At 39.3% G+C, this 20446-nt stretch overlaps 1 protein-coding gene across 1 annotated transcript in view; it reads left to right on the top strand.

Annotated features, from left to right (window-relative positions):
• Window positions 1–20446, top strand: part of slc1a7a (solute carrier family 1 member 7a) — a 28312-nt gene that overhangs the window by 3265 nt on the left and 4601 nt on the right. Inside the window, exons 2-7 of the mRNA XM_026374641.1 lie at window positions 1712–1791; window positions 14566–14781; window positions 17977–18019; window positions 18487–18718; window positions 18965–19064; window positions 19226–19459. Of these exons, the coding sequence (XP_026230426.1) occupies window positions 1712–1791; window positions 14566–14781; window positions 17977–18019; window positions 18487–18718; window positions 18965–19064; window positions 19226–19459 (905 nt within the window). The remainder of the gene's footprint in view (window positions 1–1711; window positions 1792–14565; window positions 14782–17976; window positions 18020–18486; window positions 18719–18964; window positions 19065–19225; window positions 19460–20446) is intronic.

A 20446-nucleotide genomic window follows, 5' to 3' on the forward strand; every position in this document is an offset into this window, starting at 1 on the left:
GACCTGTTTAAGAGTTCAGGTGAATATGTTAATAAAAAGTTGCCACTTTTGCATTTGCAAAAGTAAAAGAAAATGAGGGAACTTAAACTCTACTTATGATTTTCCTATGTCATAATTATGAGATACAGAGCCCTTATATTGATTGAAGCTTTTAGGCTGGTTAAGCCGGCCAGTGTCCTTATGACTCAGACGTGTCCCATGTTTCTACCAAGTTGTGGAACTGATTCCTCAGTAAAACCCTTTTCTGCACATCTCAGCTTCCCATCTGGGCATGACTGGACTATCTTCAGATGGTAGTCTTGGGAGAATCCTGATCGACTGCCCAAACCAGCAGGTCTTTCTGACATACACATATTTCATTACATTATACTCCAAGAGCTTTCCATTTCTTTACCATGTGGTTAATTGTAAGCACAGGCACCCTTTTCTATGTATCTATATCCAAACAGCGTCACCCTGTTGCTTGTGAACAAAGCCCCTCAATACAAAAAAATGGAGATTTAAGGATTTCCTTTTGCAACCGTCAAGGTGGACTACACATCTAAGACTCTGTGCACAATTCCTTATAGCTTCAGAGCAACGTGTGCAAATCTGAGCTGCAGTAATGTGGGTGCCAGATTTTCAATCAAAAGCTGGTAAAAAGTCTGTATTAAGAGATATTTTACAGTACACTATGTTCTTTTTGTAAAAATAGATTCATTGTACTTTTAGGAGTTGGAGTTTCTGTTAAATTAATCCTAATTCAACATATTACAAGAAAAAATTGTATATATAAAACACATTTACATACATATATATATATATATATATATATACATATAATGCCACAGGTATTGCATGACCTGTCTTAACATGGCAGTAACATTATATAACCAGTCATATAACACAGCAGCTTCTGTGACCTCCGTCATGAATAGACTGAGAAAGAGCATTTATTATAATGCAGCTGTGCATCATATAGTAGCTGCTTTTCTGAAGTGTCATGCAAATAGAATGTGAATATACAGCGTTCTTATTCTTAACCACAGATGAATAATGTAATTAAATAATACTAATAAATGAGACACAAATAGTCATTTCATTTTATTACAGTGAATTTAAATAGACTAAGAAATCTATCAGGAGACTCAATTATGGTCATTTCATTCCTCTCAGTGATTAGCTTCATGTTTTCTATTGGCCTCTGTCATCGTTCAGTAGACAGCATAGTGCAGAATAGCAGGGATGAGACATCAAGTGGTCAAGAAGTAGGAAACACGTCCTTTTCAGTTCAGCGAGATGTAAAAGACAGGCCTGAAACATTCAGTTCTCGCTTTTCAGAATGAGATTTAAGTAATGACAACTTCCAACTTGACATAGCTCAAAACTGCACGACTCCTGTTTCGTGATGTATTTTTGTTTGTTGTATGTTGTTTTTGTGACGCGGGTCTATATCACACGCTACAGCAACACTTGCTCAAGGTTATTGCTGAAAGAAATTTGGTTCAACCAGTTATTAAAACTCTTTTAAAACACTTTTTCCACCATCACTCTGTATGTTTAACAAGTGGGTTCATTGAAGACATGAAAGATCATGACACGTTGTGTTTGTTGATACTTTGGTGAAGTTTAGGTGTTGCAGTAAAATAATTAAGCAATTAGCATGTTACACTAGTCACAGATCACCCTACTGAATGAGATACTGACTATGTTGTCTTTTTTTTTTTTCCAGGAGGTGAAATACTTCCAGTTTCCAGGAGAGCTGCTAATGAGGATGTTGAAAATGTTAATTTTGCCTCTCGTCGTATCCAGGTGAGAACAACACAGACAACACACACAAAAATGCCAAACCTGATGATAATATTGAAAACGTTATTCATATTTAGTTCAAACTGTAGCATCTAAGCAATCTAGACTTTTTTTATAATAGATAAAAAGGAAAAATTGAGCTCTTGAATCTTCTGCTCACACCTGCAGGGATCACATCAGACAGAAGTGTTTGCGTGTTCTCTGTAGTGGCTTCAGAGAGAATTGATTTTGAATGTTTGTCTTTACATTTGCTGTGTGCAGAGAGAATACCAACTACTGACAGCGTGGAATCCGTACATGTAAACTCCACGTGAATAGCTCCCTGAATACTTGGATAATATATATTTATGTGCAGCCTCTCTGTATCTTCCAACTCTGTGTCTATTTACTTGTTACTTGTCGTCTGCGCCTCTTTTACTTTGAATTATCTTCATTGTACCTTTCAACCCCTCCTGACCCACTAAGCTTATCAGCTGTGCTCAGTGACAACCTGTTTGTTGGTCTACTGCGAATAACTGGGAAAATTTCAGCTTTGTTCATAGATAAACCTGGTGAATTGGTTTGTACTTTGTGGACAAATCAAAATTCACATTAGAAGACAGAAATAAAAAAGGTTGCAGGACGAGCGTTAAAAGGTGCTGAATAAAAGAAATTGAACAGGACAAGAGGATTTTCAACGCTGTGCATGCCATAAATGAGTTTTGAGAAACGTACTTACTTAAACAGAAAACTTTAAAGCTTCTGTAAAACGAGAGTCAGAGGGAGTTGTGGAGTTTTCTTCTGGGTAGAAAGTCTCACAGTCCTATCTCCAATTTAAATTCAAACGATATATATTCTATGCAGCGGTTGCAGGTACAGCATAGAGGATTTCGTACTCTGGCTGTGCATGTCTGCAGTGTGATTAATGTAGATGAAAAGCACAACGCGCAAGAGATTTCTACTGTGCCCAATTATCTTTAAAAACAAGGATTAAAGAGTAATGTTTGCCTGGAGGTAAACGTGTTCCCCTTTTGTAGCTTTGGATTCATTCTTAGAAGCGCACAGGATGCCAGCTTCCCCAGTCGGACTATTTCAGTCTCAAAGCTCTCAGTTGCCTGCACGAGGTCAGTGATGTCCAATACAGAAAAAAAACAAAAAAAAGCTGCCAAAACAAATCATGCAAGCACACCAGTTACATGCAGGGCGCTTTGTGCAATAAGCTACTTACAATCTATGCAACAGCAAAGACTGGATGAGAAGTTAATCCTTCCTCCATCTCTGTGTGTCTCTCTCTCCCTGTCTGTCCCCCTCTGTGTCTATATTTCTGTCTGTCAGGGCTTCTCTGCGTTGCCCCCCCGTGTTTTTCGCGCGCTCGTCTTTTTCTGTGTTCAAGGCAAAAGACGCCATTTGTGAATTTGTGCATACTCATGGTCCACTCACCCAGTTTCAACAAATTCAGGCTAGGAGATCACTCCAGTGCAGGTTTCCCTGCCAAACGTGAAGCACGTGAGGGCAAGAGATGTTAATTACATCTAATCTGAAACAGTGCATGCAGGCAGGGGGCCAAACGCTGCTAAGTTCAACAAAGCACTTCAGCACACGGGGATTGTAAAAGCCATCAGGGAAAACATTTGACGCTTAGCATGGGTTCTGTGTGCTGAGGCTCCTGACAAGTCTGAAGCACACTCAATGTTCCTGCGCGGTGCCTGCCTGCAACTCAGCGGAGGCAATAATAGGTAATGAAGGTAGAAGGTATGGCTCGTTACTTCACAGCTGTTGTGTTTGGACTAACCATCACCCACCTGCTCCCACCCACTCACCAATGATTTGCTGAATATCTGCATATCTTTGCAATTGCGGCACTCTGCAGATATGCATGTCCCAACCAGCCACAGACACAAACACGGTGGGGGGGTCAGCTGACGGGCCTGCTGTTCCCTCTCGTTCTCTGAGCTACCGCGCCCACTGACAGCAGCAGAGAGTGTCTAGATCGGGATGCACAGACCGGCTGCCTGACATGGTTCATGGTACAGTAGGGCTTATCTAGGGGTGAATATCCGCCACAGCCCTATAGCCTGCCTGTCCCCGTTTTTTTTTTTTTTTCCCCCTCCCAGCACCATCTGCGCACCAGCCAAAGCGGAAACTAGATTATCCCAGGAGCACTTCATGCAGAAGCAATGGACACTCTACACACTGCCTCCTCATGTCCCATGTTTCTTTTATTTGTGTTATTATAATTAAAATAAAGTATTATATTAAACTAGCTTATGAAAAATGACATTATAATCGTTTTTTGTGGTTTATAGTGATATCCAAATAAAAACTTCACTCAAGTACAGTAATTAAATACACACATTTGAGGTGCTCATGGGTTTTCTTTTGCCATGCCACTTTATATCTTTACTTTACTCCATTATAGGAAATATTGTAGATTTTACTCCACAATCATTTAGTTAGGTACATATTTTGGCATTTAAAGCACATGAAAGTATTAGTACATTTATATGATTAATGAGAGATATTGAAGATAATTGAAGACTCTTATTTTTAAAAGCTTTATTTTCCTGATTGTACATCAGTACATATTTTGTCAGTCTGGTATTAGCACTTTTCCTAAGAGCACTGAAGGTTTCATGCACATTTGTGTGAAATCTTGCAGAGAAACGTTAATGAGTCTTTTGAGCCTGCGATAGGTAACAATGCTGGGATGTGGGCGCCTGTCTCTGTGAGCTGTGCTTCATTCTGTTCGTCTGAATCTCCAAACCATAATCAGTGTGTTCGTATGCAGCTTTAAGCTGAATGCTCAGTTACACACAAGAAAGAAGAAATCGTTGGCATGGAAAATGAGCGGTGTGAAACAGATCTGAGTGGGTGTGTCCTGCAGGATGTTTACATGGTTTGGAGAAATATGAATCACTTATTGCCAGGGAACATGTTTAATTTAAATGTGAAACTACCCACGGAGCAAATGACCGTGAACATGCAGCAATTCTTTTTCTTTAGGACCAGCTTTTCAGGCATTTAGCCTTTATTCTTACAAATAGAAATTCAAATATTAACAGAATATGGTAGAAAAAAAGTGTATGTATGTGCATTTTGAACATGGAAGCCTGTTTTGTTCTCTTTTGAACACTGTGTGTTTCCTATGTGTTCATCTTAATTGGATAGTTCTGATTTTCACATTATCCCTACTGTGATTAAAAACAGTCAGAGAGGATGTGTTAATCAGTTTATCTATTTATGGATTTTTATATATTGTGGATCGATATTAGTCCTTCAGAGATGTTTTTGTCACCTTTTGTTGTCTGTCCTCACACAGGGAGGATGCAATTAATTGCCCAGAAGGCAAATTAATTATTTTTAATAAATATTTTATTTAATTCTAGTTTTCTTGAGAGTGAATTTTAGCCCTTGTACCCTTTACTCTGGCTGTCAGGCTGACTTGGTGGGTACAGTATGATTGTGTGCCATGTGCCCATCACGTTGCATTGTGATGGTTAGTTGTCAGACTGCAGAAATTAAGTGATGTCATACTGTAGTTGTGCATGTTGTGAATCACCTTTTCCACAAGCATAATGTCAAGTGGTTTTCTAATGGTCAGAAAGGGCAAAAGGGTCAAAGACGAGTTTTATTTATTTGGTTATCTCATCAAATAAGGAATCATTCATGAACACTCATCATCTCAACTCAGCATCCCGTGAGTAGCAAGCAGACCACATTTAGAGACTGCGGTGCTCATTAGAGAGCATACAGCACTTTTAATCACATATTCAATTAGGTTTCCCATTAGAAACCAAGATAGCTTTAAGAGTTTTATTTTCAGTTCAATGCAATTAATGACTTTTTAATCAATAAAAAGATGCTGATTAGTGAACATCTGGGAGGAAATAGTGTGTTGGGAAAAGGGAGAGGGCAGAGGTATGTGTTTCACTAGGCAAAGGTCAGAAGAGCTTCTTTAAGCTTTAGCTTCAGGTGTGTCCTGTTTTCCCACAAATGTATTCAACATACAGTTTGGAGAGAGAACTGGTGAGATCCTTGATTTATTGGTGCTTCTGCTCAAGGCTGATATAGTTCATGGATCAAGGAAGACAAATTTGAAAAGCCAGTCTATGAAAGCAATGTTCTTCAAAGAAGATGAAAGGATGAGCTATTTTCTCATCAGTATATTAAATGTATTTTTCATTTCACGTTGTGGCACGTTCAGTCCTGGATTCCTAGTAAATACTGCATTTTTATCCACTGACATTTACCATTACGTACTTTTCAGAGTTGCTGTGAGCTTCCTCTTTCTCCTTTTGCAATTATGCTACGCTCAGAAAGATAATCCTGTCCAAAACGTTGACTTTGTCTTTAATTTAATTCAATTACACGCAAATTTTCCATGCAATTTTACAACGGCGATTCTAGATGGTTAACTGTCATGTTGGGTTGATGTCGATAACTTAACAGATTGCATTAAGTTAAGTTCATGCAAACTCTGTTCAAGTATTTTACATGAAAGTAATTTGTGTTGAACTGATTAATAAACCCCGAAATTACAGAGACACAGTTAGGTGATCATTATTACCAAGTTCAGCATAACATTAAAAACATGGACCAGCAAATAAGAACAATTTGTAAAATTGTAAATATCTAAAGACCATTTCACCATCTGTTCATCAGCAAAACATTCCATTGACATAAAACCCAGGTAACAGCAGGACTGATGATTATTATTATTATTACACGCACGACTTTGCAAACGCGATAAATTACATTCTTCTTCTTCATATTAAGAGTTGTGTTTTATATTAAATAACCGTAAGGGTCTAAAAATGTTTTATTTGGTGGGAACATTCAACTATACGAGTTCTTGCCTTTGCTGTCATGAGGAAGAGGATATCCTTTCCAGCAGCTCCTCCTCTTTTGCTGAAGACCTTAAGTAAGTTGAGAGTGTATTTGTCAAGTTAAGCCAGGAATGTGGCCTTAAGCGGCAAGGTTGCTCTCCGCTTGGATTCTGTGTTTATCTATTGCAAACACAGTGAAAGGAAAAATGAGAACTGCAGGAGTAACAAAAACTTTCATTAGGCAAGACACTGAAGGTAATTTATTTCTAAAACCATGTTTTTGTTCAGATAAGTATTTAACTGTCTATCAGACACTTCAGTACATTACAGCACATTTAGTAGAATGCCATTGTGATGCTGTAACAATTCATACCTACTTGCTACTGATTTGCCACACAGTCCTTCACAAAGTCTATTTGTAAAAAACACACACAAAATAGAGATATAACTGAGCCAGTACTGTGGCTTGGACAATATAGACCATACTAATGAAATCAATTATACTCATCTAAATTGAGGCTGCCTTAGGGGTATGCCCACTCTGAGAGAAAATAACAAGTATTAATTCAGTTCAGTTCAGTTTTATTTGTATAGCGCCAAATCACAACAGAAGTCATCTCAAGGCACATATAGAAAACCCAACAATCCTATTTGAGGGGCACCAGGTAACAGTGGAGAGGACAAACTCCCTTCAGAGGAAGAAACCTTCAGCAGAACCAGGCACATGGTGGGCGTCCATCTGCCTGCACTCCGAGAAAAAAGCGTTCCACTTAGAAAATATGGAAATATGAGGTCTTTAAGATAAGATGGAGCTTGATTATTAAGTGCTTTATATGTGAGGAGAGTGTTTTAAACACTATTCTGGATTTTACAGGGAGCCAATGGAGAGAAGCTAACGTAGGAGAAATATGATCTCTCTTGCTGATTCCAGTCAGACGTCTGGCTGCAGCATTTTTAACTAACTAGAGGCTTTTTAATGAGTTATTGAGACATCCTATTAATAGTAAATTAAATTATTAGACATCTTTGAGCAGCCTAGTCAGGATGGGATCTAACATACATGTTGGTTTGGTTTAGATGAAATAATTATTGAATAAACATAGCATGATCTATGGGTAACAAGCAGTCTAAGTACGGTCTGACAAATGAATCTAAAGCTGTTGTACATACGAGTACACCCATGCCAATCCAATCAATTCTTTCTCTAATAGTTCTGATTTTATTTGTAAAGAAGTTTATGAAGTCATTGAGAGTTCAGCAGAGCTAAGACTCTTTGTCAGCCTGGCTCCAGTGCTGAAAGAAGCCTGGGGTTGTTCTTATTTGCTTCTAGTAATGATGAATTGTATGTGGATCTAGCTTTAAGGAGAGCTTTTTATATATATTATTAAACTGTGGTTCCAGACTAGACAAGATTCATCTAAATTAATGGAACGCCACCTCCTTTCCAGTTTACGTGATTTCTGCTTTAAGCTACGGATTTGTACCACGAAGCTTCCTCTGATTCACTAGCTTCTTTTTCAGAGTGGCAACAGTATCAAGTAATGCTTGGAGTGAGGCTGCAGTATTATCAACAAGATAGTCGATTTGTACAAGAGTAAAGTTAGGATAACAGCCCTCCTCTGTGTTGATACATGGCTCTGAAATCAAAGATGGAATCAGTTTCTTAAATTTGTGAACAGCGTTTTCAGATAAACATCTACTGTAGTGGTAGTTTTTTCCCAGGTGAATTAAAGTTTAGTAAAGTAAATGTTATTAAAAAATATTAAATAATCTATTTCAACACCGTATGTCAGAACAAGATCAAGGGTGTGATTAAAACAGTGAGTGGGTTTAATAGTGACTTAAATGTAGTGTTGAGGCAGTTATCATCAACACCTACATGGATAATAAAGTCACCCACTATAATGACTTTATCTGCACTAAGAACTAAATCAGATAGAAACTCTGAGAATTCAGTTAAAAACTCAGAGTAAGAGACAGGAGGACGGTACACAATAACAAACAGGACTGGTTCAGAGAGGTTAAGAGTGAGGCTCTCAAATGAATTAAATCTATGTCTAGGTCTGGGCTTAATTAATAAACTTGAGTGGAAGACTGCTGCTACTCCTCTACCCCGACCTGTGTTTCTAGGAACATGATAATTAATATGACTTGGGGGGGTTGAATCATTCAGAGAGACATACTCATCCTGCTGCAGCCAGGTTTCAGTAAGACAGAATAAGTGTATTTGATGGTCACTTATCAAATCATTCACTAACAGGGATTTAGACGAGAGAGATTTCTCGTCTTTTGATATTCTCCTCTTGTGTTTGTTTGTGATATATATAATTTAAGTGGTCTGGCAACAGACACTGTCTCTATGGGATTTTGGTAGTTTTCGGGGGGGTGACGGCTGTAAAGAAAACTGCAGAGAGGCATGTAAGGCTGTGTCCTGGGCTCCACTGTTAAATGTCAAGGTTCAGGTCGTCTAATAAACTCATATTTCTAGATAAGCCATATTTCTAGATAGTAGAGACACACAATCTAAAGTGGGATGGATGCCGCCTCTTCTAATCAGCCCAGGTTTTCCCCAAAAGGTTTTCCAATTGTCTATGTAGCACACGCTGTTTGCAGGACACGGCTAAGACAGCCAGCGGTTAAATGACGACATGAGGCTAAACATGTCGTCACTTTTACAATGGTTGCTCAAAATTAGGATGAAATATAGCTTGAATTATATCATTTTTCATAGACTTCACTACAAGGTGTATTTTTGCATGCCCATGCTTCACTGAGCATGAGCACTATTATTATCAACGACTGAATCTACTGTGTCACTTGCTAATTAAGTCAATAGTCATGAAAATGCATAATTCCTTATTGTGACTGACTGTGGGGTTTTTTTTGTTTGTTTAGTTTTTTTGATTTTACGTATGTTTAATAGCCAAGAATAATTTTTTGCAAATTAGAAATAATCCTGGAACAACAGTTAAACCGCAACCAAGTACAACACCAGTGTCGCTTGTACTGATTTGACCTATTGAAACAAAGGCCACAGTGTCACTATTACATGCCATGGATGTCATGGATAAACCCAGTCCAAGGAGCCTTGGCCTTCTCTTTTTCATCTGGTCGTGGGATTACTCTAATGCTCTTGCTCAGTGAAGGTGCAGCAGGGAGGAATGTAAGCTCCATATGGTCCAAAACTCTTGTACCAGATCTGCTGTATGTGCGCTCGAAACGAAACGTCACAGTAGATGCAACCACACATGGCAGGCCACACATTGTAATCCCTCACATATCAAAGAGCAGGGCGGAGATGTCAGCGGAGATAGTCTTGTTTAGTACCGGCAGTGCAGTCATTAATTTTCCTCTTGATGAGAAATAACAGCTGACATATGGAACTCGGATTTCATGTGGTTTTTCCATAGTCGAGAAAAAAGTAAAGGTGTGACATATTCTTAACTGGGTATCATTTTAATTTTAACTCAGCACAATATTGTGTTGAAAATAAAATGCAATTTCAGTAGATGAAGTGTAAATATCATATATCTTCCACATATTTCAGCTTACAGCCTCGTTGATATCTACCACCTACACAGTGAAGAACTAATCGCTTAGAAATGATGGAGACCAGACAGTTATCTAAAGGAACTGAAAAATAACATTATCTTTGGCTCTTTTCTCATAATATGAGGCTTTTTGGACCCATGTAAAGAAGTCACAAATCAACCTTTTTTAATTTAAACCTGATAATATGATTACATGTAAGTGAGTTGCTCTTACTGCCGTCCATCACAGACACAAAATTTTTGCAGATGAGTTTGCACCTCAGCTCTGTGGAGCATTTTAGTGTCTTTAAGCTCATAGTTTTCATTTTCACTCAACTTTATTTATCTTTTAAAAGAGGGTGAATATTAGATCTGTATTCATAATAATAATAATAAATGCTAATGTTGTTGATAAGGTATCTGCTGGATGTGTAATTGAAAATGTGTCAGTATCTTGTTTGATTGAGTTACAGGTCAAAATGGTTTGATGTCACATACAGTAGTACATTTATGACACAATGTTTACATTTCACTATTTTCTAAATGCAGTTCACTGTGAAAATTGTAACGTTTTTGCTTTAATTCACAAAACATGATGAACCATGAAACCATAGATGATACACAGTGTGTAGTTTCAGTGAAAAAAACGTTTGATTGTGATATTATTATCAGATTTTAATGCACTGAGTAGGGACGAGGAAGTCATGGAGTAAATCCCTGGAATAACAAATGTATTTTTCCTCTGCTGATCTCCTGGATCTCATGTTAACGCTGCATCAAACATCTGGACATACCATACAATGCAGCATAACTGCCTGCCGTTTCCCAGAAGACTCATGTTTTGTTGTTCTGTCGATCCACATGAGCTTGACTCTCTCTTTTATGGCGGGGCTGTCTAATCCTCGACCACCACAGGGCAAGCCCTATAGTTATCACTGCTGCAGCTGCTCTTGCAGCCCGATATACCAAATAGGGCGAGGTTTAATCACACAAGCTGTGCACCTTTCTGTTAATGTATTTCCAGTCACATCACAACGCTTAGTTAAAGCAACAAACAGTCAAAAGTGAGGCACCTTTAGCAGGTAATTTCATGAGCTTTTCCTAATTAACTGATAGGAACAACATGGTACATGCAATTAGAACTTGTACATCAGTGCATTTGTTGTACTGTTTAATATTTATCACAAGACGTTTACTTCAGTTTCATAATGGCCCCATGTATACACATTAATAAATCCAATTTAAGTGTTTGACATGCCATCAAGCATCAGCAATGTGCTGCTAATTGCATTCAAATCACAATTGTACCCTACAATGTCCATTAGTCCATTACTGAAAAACAGTAATCTGCTAAAAATCCCTTGGGCTATCAAAGGTCAGGTTCACTACTTGAGGGAACTGAAAAAAGGCAGAATAGTGGGCGTAGAGTGAAGAATGAAGGACTAAATGACACGTGCGAGGTGGTTTAAATGGTGATGCTTCCTGTATGCACTGATTATGTTTAAGGTAATTGGCTGATACAGGTATGAGCCAATAGCCTAGTGCATAGAAAGCAGCAGGGGTGACGAACCTCAGGTGTGCCTTGACTTTTCCACCTATAAGAGGGAAAAGAAGCAGCATTTAGTAGCTGTAACATTAGAGAGACATGTTTGATCTGTTCTGCACCAAAGTCACAATTATCACCAATCATAAGAATTGTAAGCAGATAAAACACAGTCATGATTATTTGTGTCTTTACTTGACACATTAAACACCATTAAACATGTAGAATGATTTTGGAAAAAATAATAGCGACTACCTTTGTCAGTCAACAGTGACCTCGTGCAAGCATTTCATGTAGCTGTGACAACCTGCACAGCATCCAGGAGGAACTCCTCGCAGATCTGCTTCTTCTCAGCCACATTCTTACGACAGCTGGTGTGAATGTCTCTCTTCGTGTCACTCACCCACAGCATCCGCATTAGGTTAAGGTCTGAGCTCTGAGGACGTTGTGTCTCCAAAGTCATTCTGTAGTACGATTAGTTTGATATTTAGGTTTTAACATCCTGTTCACCCAGCTTGACCTGAGTTTCGACTTGCAGACTTCTTGATGTTATCCTGTTTTATATTGTGATTATTTACAATGGAAAGTGGTAAAAGTTAAGAAAGCAGCCCCAAACCATGATGTTCCCTCCAGCGTACTTCCCTGTTGATGATGTTTTCAACTGGGTACACGATTCATTTGTTACACCATACATAGTGGTGCATGTTCTTAAACAATCTTTGTTATAGAGTGTCAAGGCTTCAGGCTTGCTGTAATGTTTTGTTAGGAAAGCGATGGCTTCCTCTGTGGTGTCCTGCCGTGGAGACCATGCTCGTTCAATGCGTTGTGTACGGTTGACTCTTGAACACAGATGTTAATCAGCTTCATTGAAACCTTCACGCCGTTGGCTGTTATTATTATATTTTCAGCTCACTGTGCTTTTTATATTGTGCCTTTGGAGTTGTAGCTGGACGCCCACTTCTGTGGAGAGTAACCACGGCTCCAAATCTTCTTCTCTTATCCACAGTTTATCTCACTGTGGACTGATAAATATCCAAACTCTGTAACTCTTTCCAGCTACATGCAAATCAGCAGTTCTTGATCATCGGTCTTCTTGGATTTCTTTATTGAGAGGCATAGCTCATGTCAGCTGTTGCTGCTTGAGAATAGCAAACTGATAATATCTGTATTGTTACCGACTGTAAATGACTCAGTTCACTGACTTTATGAATTATTTCTGTTCATGCCATTGTTACACTATGCCACTTCGTTTTATTTTCAACAAACGTTACACAGTCTTGATCCACATATTATTATTGTTAGTATTATTATTATTAGTAGTAGTAGCAGTAGTAGTATTTGTAACTAGACAAGTGAGAGACAAAGAAAAAGCACACAGTGTGAATTGACATTAAAGATATAGCCAACAAATACATAACAAAACTTAAACAACAACAGAGGAGCTGTGTGCATGTGTGTGTATTCCTACCACACCCATGCTGTAATTTCATCAAATCCAAATGTGACTTTATTTCCTGTGCAAAGCTTTGGGTCATTTAGCTGTGAAAATATGATGTGGCTGCACAGCTGACTTCTGTGAGCTAGTTCCCGTAGCCTTTAAAACCTCGCTGCTGCTGACACTTTCAACCAATTTCATTTGCTGGGGAGATCATACTTTTCCTGATGACTCAGTTATGGATAAATGAATAGTCTGCTATTACACACACACACACACACACACACACACACACACACACACACACACACACTTTTTAGGTTGGTATAAATAGCCAAAAACTGGCTACTGAATAAAATATTATACAGTTAAAGATATGTGAAGACTGACACTCTCCTCTCTGGAGCAACTGTACATAATTGTAGGAGATGGAGGTTTAGTGTCACGTACAGTATTTCATAGATAGGAGTATGAGGTTGAACACACACAGCCTCTGCACAGAAAGACTCCATCCACTCCAAACACTTGCCAAGTCAAACCAGATTACATTTTGAATTGGGAGAAAATCTTGTCACCCTTGCTCAAGAGGCCAACCGAGCACCCTTCCAACTCCCTCTCTCTCCTCTGACTTTTACTGACTTCACTTTCCTGCTGTCTCGTTTCAGCATCTTCCCACACCTCTGACAAATGACTCGTGCCTGTATTGTTTTTATTTTTCGAACATTTTCTCTACCAACTGAAAAGCAAAAAATAACATGTTGCCGTGTCAGAGCAGTGAAAATGAATAAGTGAACGTGAGAATGATTTGAAGCGGTACCTATTTAAATGCAAATCACTCCCTCCTATTTATAATGTTTACGACTACAGTTGGTTATCCCCTTCCCCCAGGCTTTCACGTTTCACCAGTTAAAGAGGGAAGCCAGGGACAGAGAGACAAAAACAGAAAGACAGACCAATTTCGAGAGCAATTTTAAGTCTGTTTAATGGTTATTTTTCTCCCTGTCGTAAAAGAGACTTTCGCAGTATTACACTCTGGCTTATCTCAGACTGCACAGACAGTGTCTCATAAAACAAAAACCGACGTTTAGTTAATTGCCATTATGTCAAAGTTGTAGAATACAGACATGCATTTGAAGAGTTGATGGTTTGCTTGTACATGCACAAGTTTTCTATTAGGATGAATATTGAACTTAACCCTGCAGTTTTATCTCCTCTCCTTTCCAACATTTTGTTCGGTGTCTAAAAATTCAACACACTTGTGACGTAGTTGTGAGGAGCTAAGGTGGTTTCATGTGTTTACAAACCACTGTAATCTTTAAAATGAGAAGAATCATAAAACCCTGGCAGAAACAAGCAGTTCCTTAGCATCGGTGTCACAAAGTCCTTCTTGGTTTTTTAATTAACTCCTGTCACCCTGTCTGTCTTTTTGTCCCCCTGTACTGTTTCTGCCTCTACATACTACAGTCTGATGTCAGGTCTGGCCGCCCTGGATGCCAAGTGCTCCAGTCGCCTGGGCATCATGACTATCTCCTACTACCTCTGGACCACCTTTGTTGCCGTGGTAGTGGGCATCGTCATGGTATACATCATCCACCCGGGCGGAGCTGCTCAGAAGGAGGACTCTGAGGACAGCAAGAAACCGATGACTAGCTCAGCTGATGCTCTGCTGGATCTCATTCGGTAAGACAGAAGACTCCCGTTTCTCCTATTGCAAGAGAGGTACATGTGCAATGTTACAGATATAGAAGGTTACAGAGGGAGATAGACAGCTGCTTGTCTAAAACTAACAAACTATGAGGGTACCACACGTTTACATGTACAGTTAACAGTTCCCAAAGTAAAGCATTAACAAAGGATGCTGCAGAAAAACCTATATGGCATTCATTTTGAATACAGTATGAGTACAGAGTCATTTTGTCTGGTGTGTGGCGGAGGTGTACAAAAACACCTACACGTTTTATGAAAGTGGTTCAGCACCTGCAGGTCTGGACCTCCAAGATAAATTTAAATGGAATGAAGATGAGTAACAAGACACAAAAGGAGAAAAAAGTTTAATCAAATGAAGTCTGGAAACTCTTAATAAGAACATGTTTGAGCAGAAACATCACTTTTTCTCAGCCAGCAGTTCTTGAAATGGAACAAGAAATGGGCATTAGAGATATATATAGAGAGATATATATAATACATTTACCTTTACATAATATTGATTACGTGTTCGCTTCAGATTTTGTGAATTGACCAAGAATAAAGAATAAATATAAATTACTGTCTATATGTTAATTACAGCACAGATGCCACATGCTCATTTCTTTCAATTAAATCGGTTTTATAATATAAAATGCCTGGTCTGTGTACGTTTTTCCTCTCTACTTTATGAGGACTGAAGTCAGGGAAATGCTTGAGATCAGAGCATAGAGCTTCCTGTGTCAATGGGTTGTTGAGCTAAGCTAATTAGTGCTGATGAAGGATGGACTTGGTGAGTTAGAGGTGAACCCGGGTTCAGCCCTGCAGTGAGAAACATGACAGTGAAGCCCTGAGAGCTACTGGGTCAGTGTGATATTCGGTCAGTGGGCTACCAGAATATTTAAGTTGTGAAGTTGTTGTTTCATCATGCATTGTTAAGATAAGTGTGTAGAAGCTATTTTGGTTCTTTATAAACCCTCTGAGCCCCAAAGTCCCCCAATTAAGGGACCCTGAGAAGCACTTCACAAACACAGAATGTAAAAAGGGGGAGTAACAAACTGGCCAAGGCCGTGAAATCCAATATGTACTGATCATGTGGCAGCGGTAAAGCTCTGTTGTTCACAGGACGTCAGTGCGTGTGTGTTTCTGTGTGTTTTCACGGGGCACAGCTGTGCTTTGGATTTATCTTGCAAAGCTTCTTTACAGACTTCATCTATCATCCAGCCATACCACATTGGTACACTCACAAATAGGCCTGACTGTCTGCAACCGTGTGTGCGCGTGTGTCTGTGTGCAATGAGCAAAGTATGTATTAATATACTTTGGTTTATTAGGAGCACTGGGGTCAGAGTTCATTAGCTTGTTGGCTGTGTTGCACACAGGGCAGGCTGCTGAACGGCCACGTGGTCAAACCCAGGCAGAACATTCACTAACACCATATTACTTCATATCGTTACCACATATCACTAAAGTCACAAACTGTGTAAACCCTGGAGTGAAATTTCTGTGTAGTTGGGACTATAGAGCTCTGTTGATGTGGGATTTACAGCCAGCACTAATGTACTGCTGAATTTGACACTCTTTTTGTGTGAGTAATGCTACAAAATGTGCAGCGTCTCATTCAGCAGCGTGTGATTAAATGGCAGCTGACAAAAAGGGCTAATTGTTGCTTCTGTTTCGGATTCAATCATTCCATTGAAATTAGAACAAAGCTCCTCTTCATTCAGTGTATAGTGCATGTTGGTATTGCAATAGAAGTTTCTTTTTTTATTTGAAATAAATTAAGTTGGCAGTACATAGTACATAAGAATAATAAACATTATAGTAATGATTTTTTATGACTCAACTGTTGAGTTGTAATGTTAATATTGTGTTCGCAGTCATTGTGTACTAGAATCGTTGTTATACAATTACTCAATAAGAATAGTAAGTGATTTTCTGTGCTCAACTGGTTAAATTATTCATAGTGTGTCTCAGATTTATTATTAGAGACAGTTCCAATCATGCTAATAATAAAATACTACTCTGCCATATGTAGCCAGATCTAAACAGAAGAAATAGTTTGACCAACCTGAAAATCATTTGCCTCGACTTCACTGACTATGTTTTATAGATCATATGTGTTGTGTCAGTCCTACAGTAGATGTAGCGGTGCGTGCGTGCGTGCGTGCGTGCTTTTAACCATTGCGCACACAACGCAGCGTTCTCACGTAATCGTCTGAACTTAGGACGAGCACATTTTAAAATCACTGAACTGTGTGAGAATTAAGTCACAGCGATGATGGTACATCTCCTCCCCATCCACCCACACAATCAGCAATTATCCATACTCTGCAGGGTTGCAAGGGGCTGCAGCCAACCCCAACTGTGCAGTGAGTAAACAATGAAAAGTTTTATTATTACGGTGTGTAAATTATTCTGGTTTTAGCCTTTATCATCATTAACCAATAACTTCCACTGTTTTATAGTTGCTTTGTGTGAATCCGACTCTAACACAAGCTTACTTGGTCTTTGGGCTTTCATTTTCCCATTCATGATGTTCATATTTTCCTCGTTTCTACTCGCTCGGTCCCTCTTTTCTCATTCTACCTGCTTCTCTTTCTTCCTCTATAGTTGAGGAAATCTGAATCACCTCCGCTGCATTTACCCTTGGAGGGCAAAGCACTTAAAATCCTTTTGTTCAGCTGAGACACGAGTGGGCTCTTCAGACCACTTTATTGTGTGTACCAACTTCCTACTATCTAGGCAGATTTAAATCCGGCAGGATCATTGCAGAAAAAACATAGTGACTAAAACATAAACTATTAGTTACTCTATTCATGAGGAACTGCTGAGCTGAGTGCTGGTATAAGGTGTCGTCCTTCACTGATTCACAAAACTTCAACCAGTGCCATTAACAAACAAGCAAAAAATCTAAACCTGTAAATGAAAGAACATATTTTTTAGATATGTGGATTCTAAATAGTTCAGAGTTTTAGAAATGACAAGGCCGTTATTATTCTGCAAAATTATTCTAGTGAACAAAACCTGTGGAGAAGTCATTCCATTGAATCACTGTCATTGTGTGTACTCTTATTGAAGACATGTTATGTTATAGTTTTCTTTGACTGTGCATGTTCTTGTATATGTTTTACAACACAGCCACATCATCCACTGAAGGACTTTTTTTTTTTTTTTTATTCTCTTCCCTAGAAACATGTTCCCGGCCAACCTGGTTCAAGCTACTTTCCAACAGGTAGGCGCAGACGTCCAGTGTCTTGGAGCCGTGTGTGTGTCTTTGCGTATGCTTGTACCACCCTCACGCCTGGATGCTAAATATGTAGCAACAAGCAACAGCACATGGATTATCTTAGCAAAAAAATGGAAACAGTGAGCTGAGAACTCATCCTTCAGCTGCAGCTTCATCTTTAGCTTACAGACATGAGAGTGGTACTGGTACCATCATGCAATTCTTTGTTTTCCATGGACATTAAGTAAACCTGTTCCCTGCAGTGCTTCTGTTTTATCAGAAAATGCCATCAAAACAGCTGCAGACTCTAACACCCTGTGTACTGTGTTAATTGCCTGCTCCCATCTGTAATGTAAATCTTTTCCCCTGATTGTCAACACCTCTGAATGCACATCACTGTGCTTTGAACATCTATGTTGGTGTCACGTTGACTGTGCTCACGTTCGGGCCTTTGCCCTGTTGTGGTTTGCAAGTATCGAACCCAGAGAGTGCCAGAACTCATCCCCAAACCGACGGTGGCACAGCTCCTGGACGAGACAACCACGCGCCGGGTCTACATCTACGGCATCCAGGACGACAACGGCACTGATGTGCAGAACTTCTCGCTGGATCTCACGCCGCCTCCTGACGTCATCATGAAAACATCGCCTGGCACCAGCGAAGGCATGAATGTGCTGGGGATTGTTATTTTCTCTGCAACTATGGGTAAGTAGTTGGTATGCATCATGCACACACACACACCCTCAGAGAGTGAAATGCACATACACTGCATTTGTAATTGTACATCCACACCTGGAAATCATTTAGTTTATTATGTGCTGTGCAACAGAAAAGTGGAAAACAAAAAATAGTCGCACATTTCCAAAGTTTAATGGATCTTTGCAGGAGTATAATTGATGCATCTGTCACATTGTGAATGCAGCATATGTTGTGTTTTTGTCTTCTATCCAGGAATAATGTTGGGCAGAATGGGGCCCAATGGAAGCGCTTTGGTCAACTTCTGCCAGAGTTTAAATGAGGCCGTCTTGAAGATTGTTGCTATTGTCATATGGTAAGAGTTGAATCTCGGAAGTAAAAAGCATCAAAAGTAAACAACAACATCTGTGAGCAGTTTAGCAGATGATGGCAGTAACGATGAATGTCTAAATGAGGATTGGATGCATTGACGTTTCATTTAATTCCCACGTTTCGACCCCCTACCCCGTTCTCCAGGTATTTCCCCTTTGGTATTGTCTTCCTTGTTGCTGGTAAGATCTTGGAGATGGATGACCCTTCAGCCATGGGGAAGAAGCTGGGCTTTTACGCCATCACTGTGGTTATGGGCCTGGTGCTGCACGGTCTGTTCATCCTGCCAGCCATGTACTTCTTCATCACTAAGAAGAGCCCCATAGTTTACATCAGAGGCATTCTGCAGGCCCTGCTCATCTCCCTGGCCACCTCCTCCAGGTAAAAGTGGAAGAACAAGAAAGAAAGCTTTTCACAATATGTAATTATTACGTGGTTTTTTTTCTTGCAACGCACTCATGATGATTATAATAATAGTAATAACAATATGGACCAAAAATTACAAGCAGCGCCTGAGCACAAGAGGGTGCTCATATGGGAGAGGACACAGAAAGCTTTTCTCTTAGTAGTGCTACTGTGAACTGACTGGATAATGGACTTGACCTTGAGGGGGGCTGACGTTTTTCATATTCCACATACAGACTATGTTCTACGCTTACCGTAAAATTGCTCTTTTTCTACAAACACTACACTTTGTAGACCTACGAAGGAATGAATGGCATCATGAATGAATGCAAGAGTGTTTGCTCCTATGATGGCAATTTGTGCCATCTTGGCAGGTTTTTGATGTTTGGTTTGTGATTGAGCAGTAAAATATAAAAAGATCGCTCACAGACTAAAATACATTGATTAAGCTGATTTTTCTTGTGCTGTCTTTGACGCAAACGTGACATGCTGGAGGAAATGTGGCAAAACTGAATTTAGATTTGCATGATTGAAGTCACCTGCAGTGAAAAAAAAAACATTCCTGGGTTGTGCTCTTGCTCACTGATGATTCACCTTTTGAAGTACCTCTGCCTGCCTAGTCCTCAGGAGGCAGGTAGGCTGCTACGATAACAACAGCGGCTATAGATAGTCACCATGTCTGTTTCCACCAGACAGATTTAAAAAGAGAGCAACAGCATTATTTATCATCAAGTAAATAAATGGACAAATGGAAAAATAAACTATTTAATATGATTTTAAAGTTAATGCATTTACTTATTCCAATACAGAGACTCAAACTAATTGCCTCTGCCCTCCATAATATCTGTCCATTTTGAAGCTGGTTTATTATGTATTGAAAATATTGGCTTCATCACTTTATTTTATTACAGTGTTTCATTACTTTTTTAATATGAGCTGCCTCCCCTCAGACTAGAAAAAAAT

Source organism: Anabas testudineus, chromosome 17 (assembly GCF_900324465.2).
Source record: "Anabas testudineus chromosome 17, fAnaTes1.2, whole genome shotgun sequence".
Taxonomy (NCBI): Eukaryota; Metazoa; Chordata; class Actinopteri; order Anabantiformes; family Anabantidae; genus Anabas; species Anabas testudineus.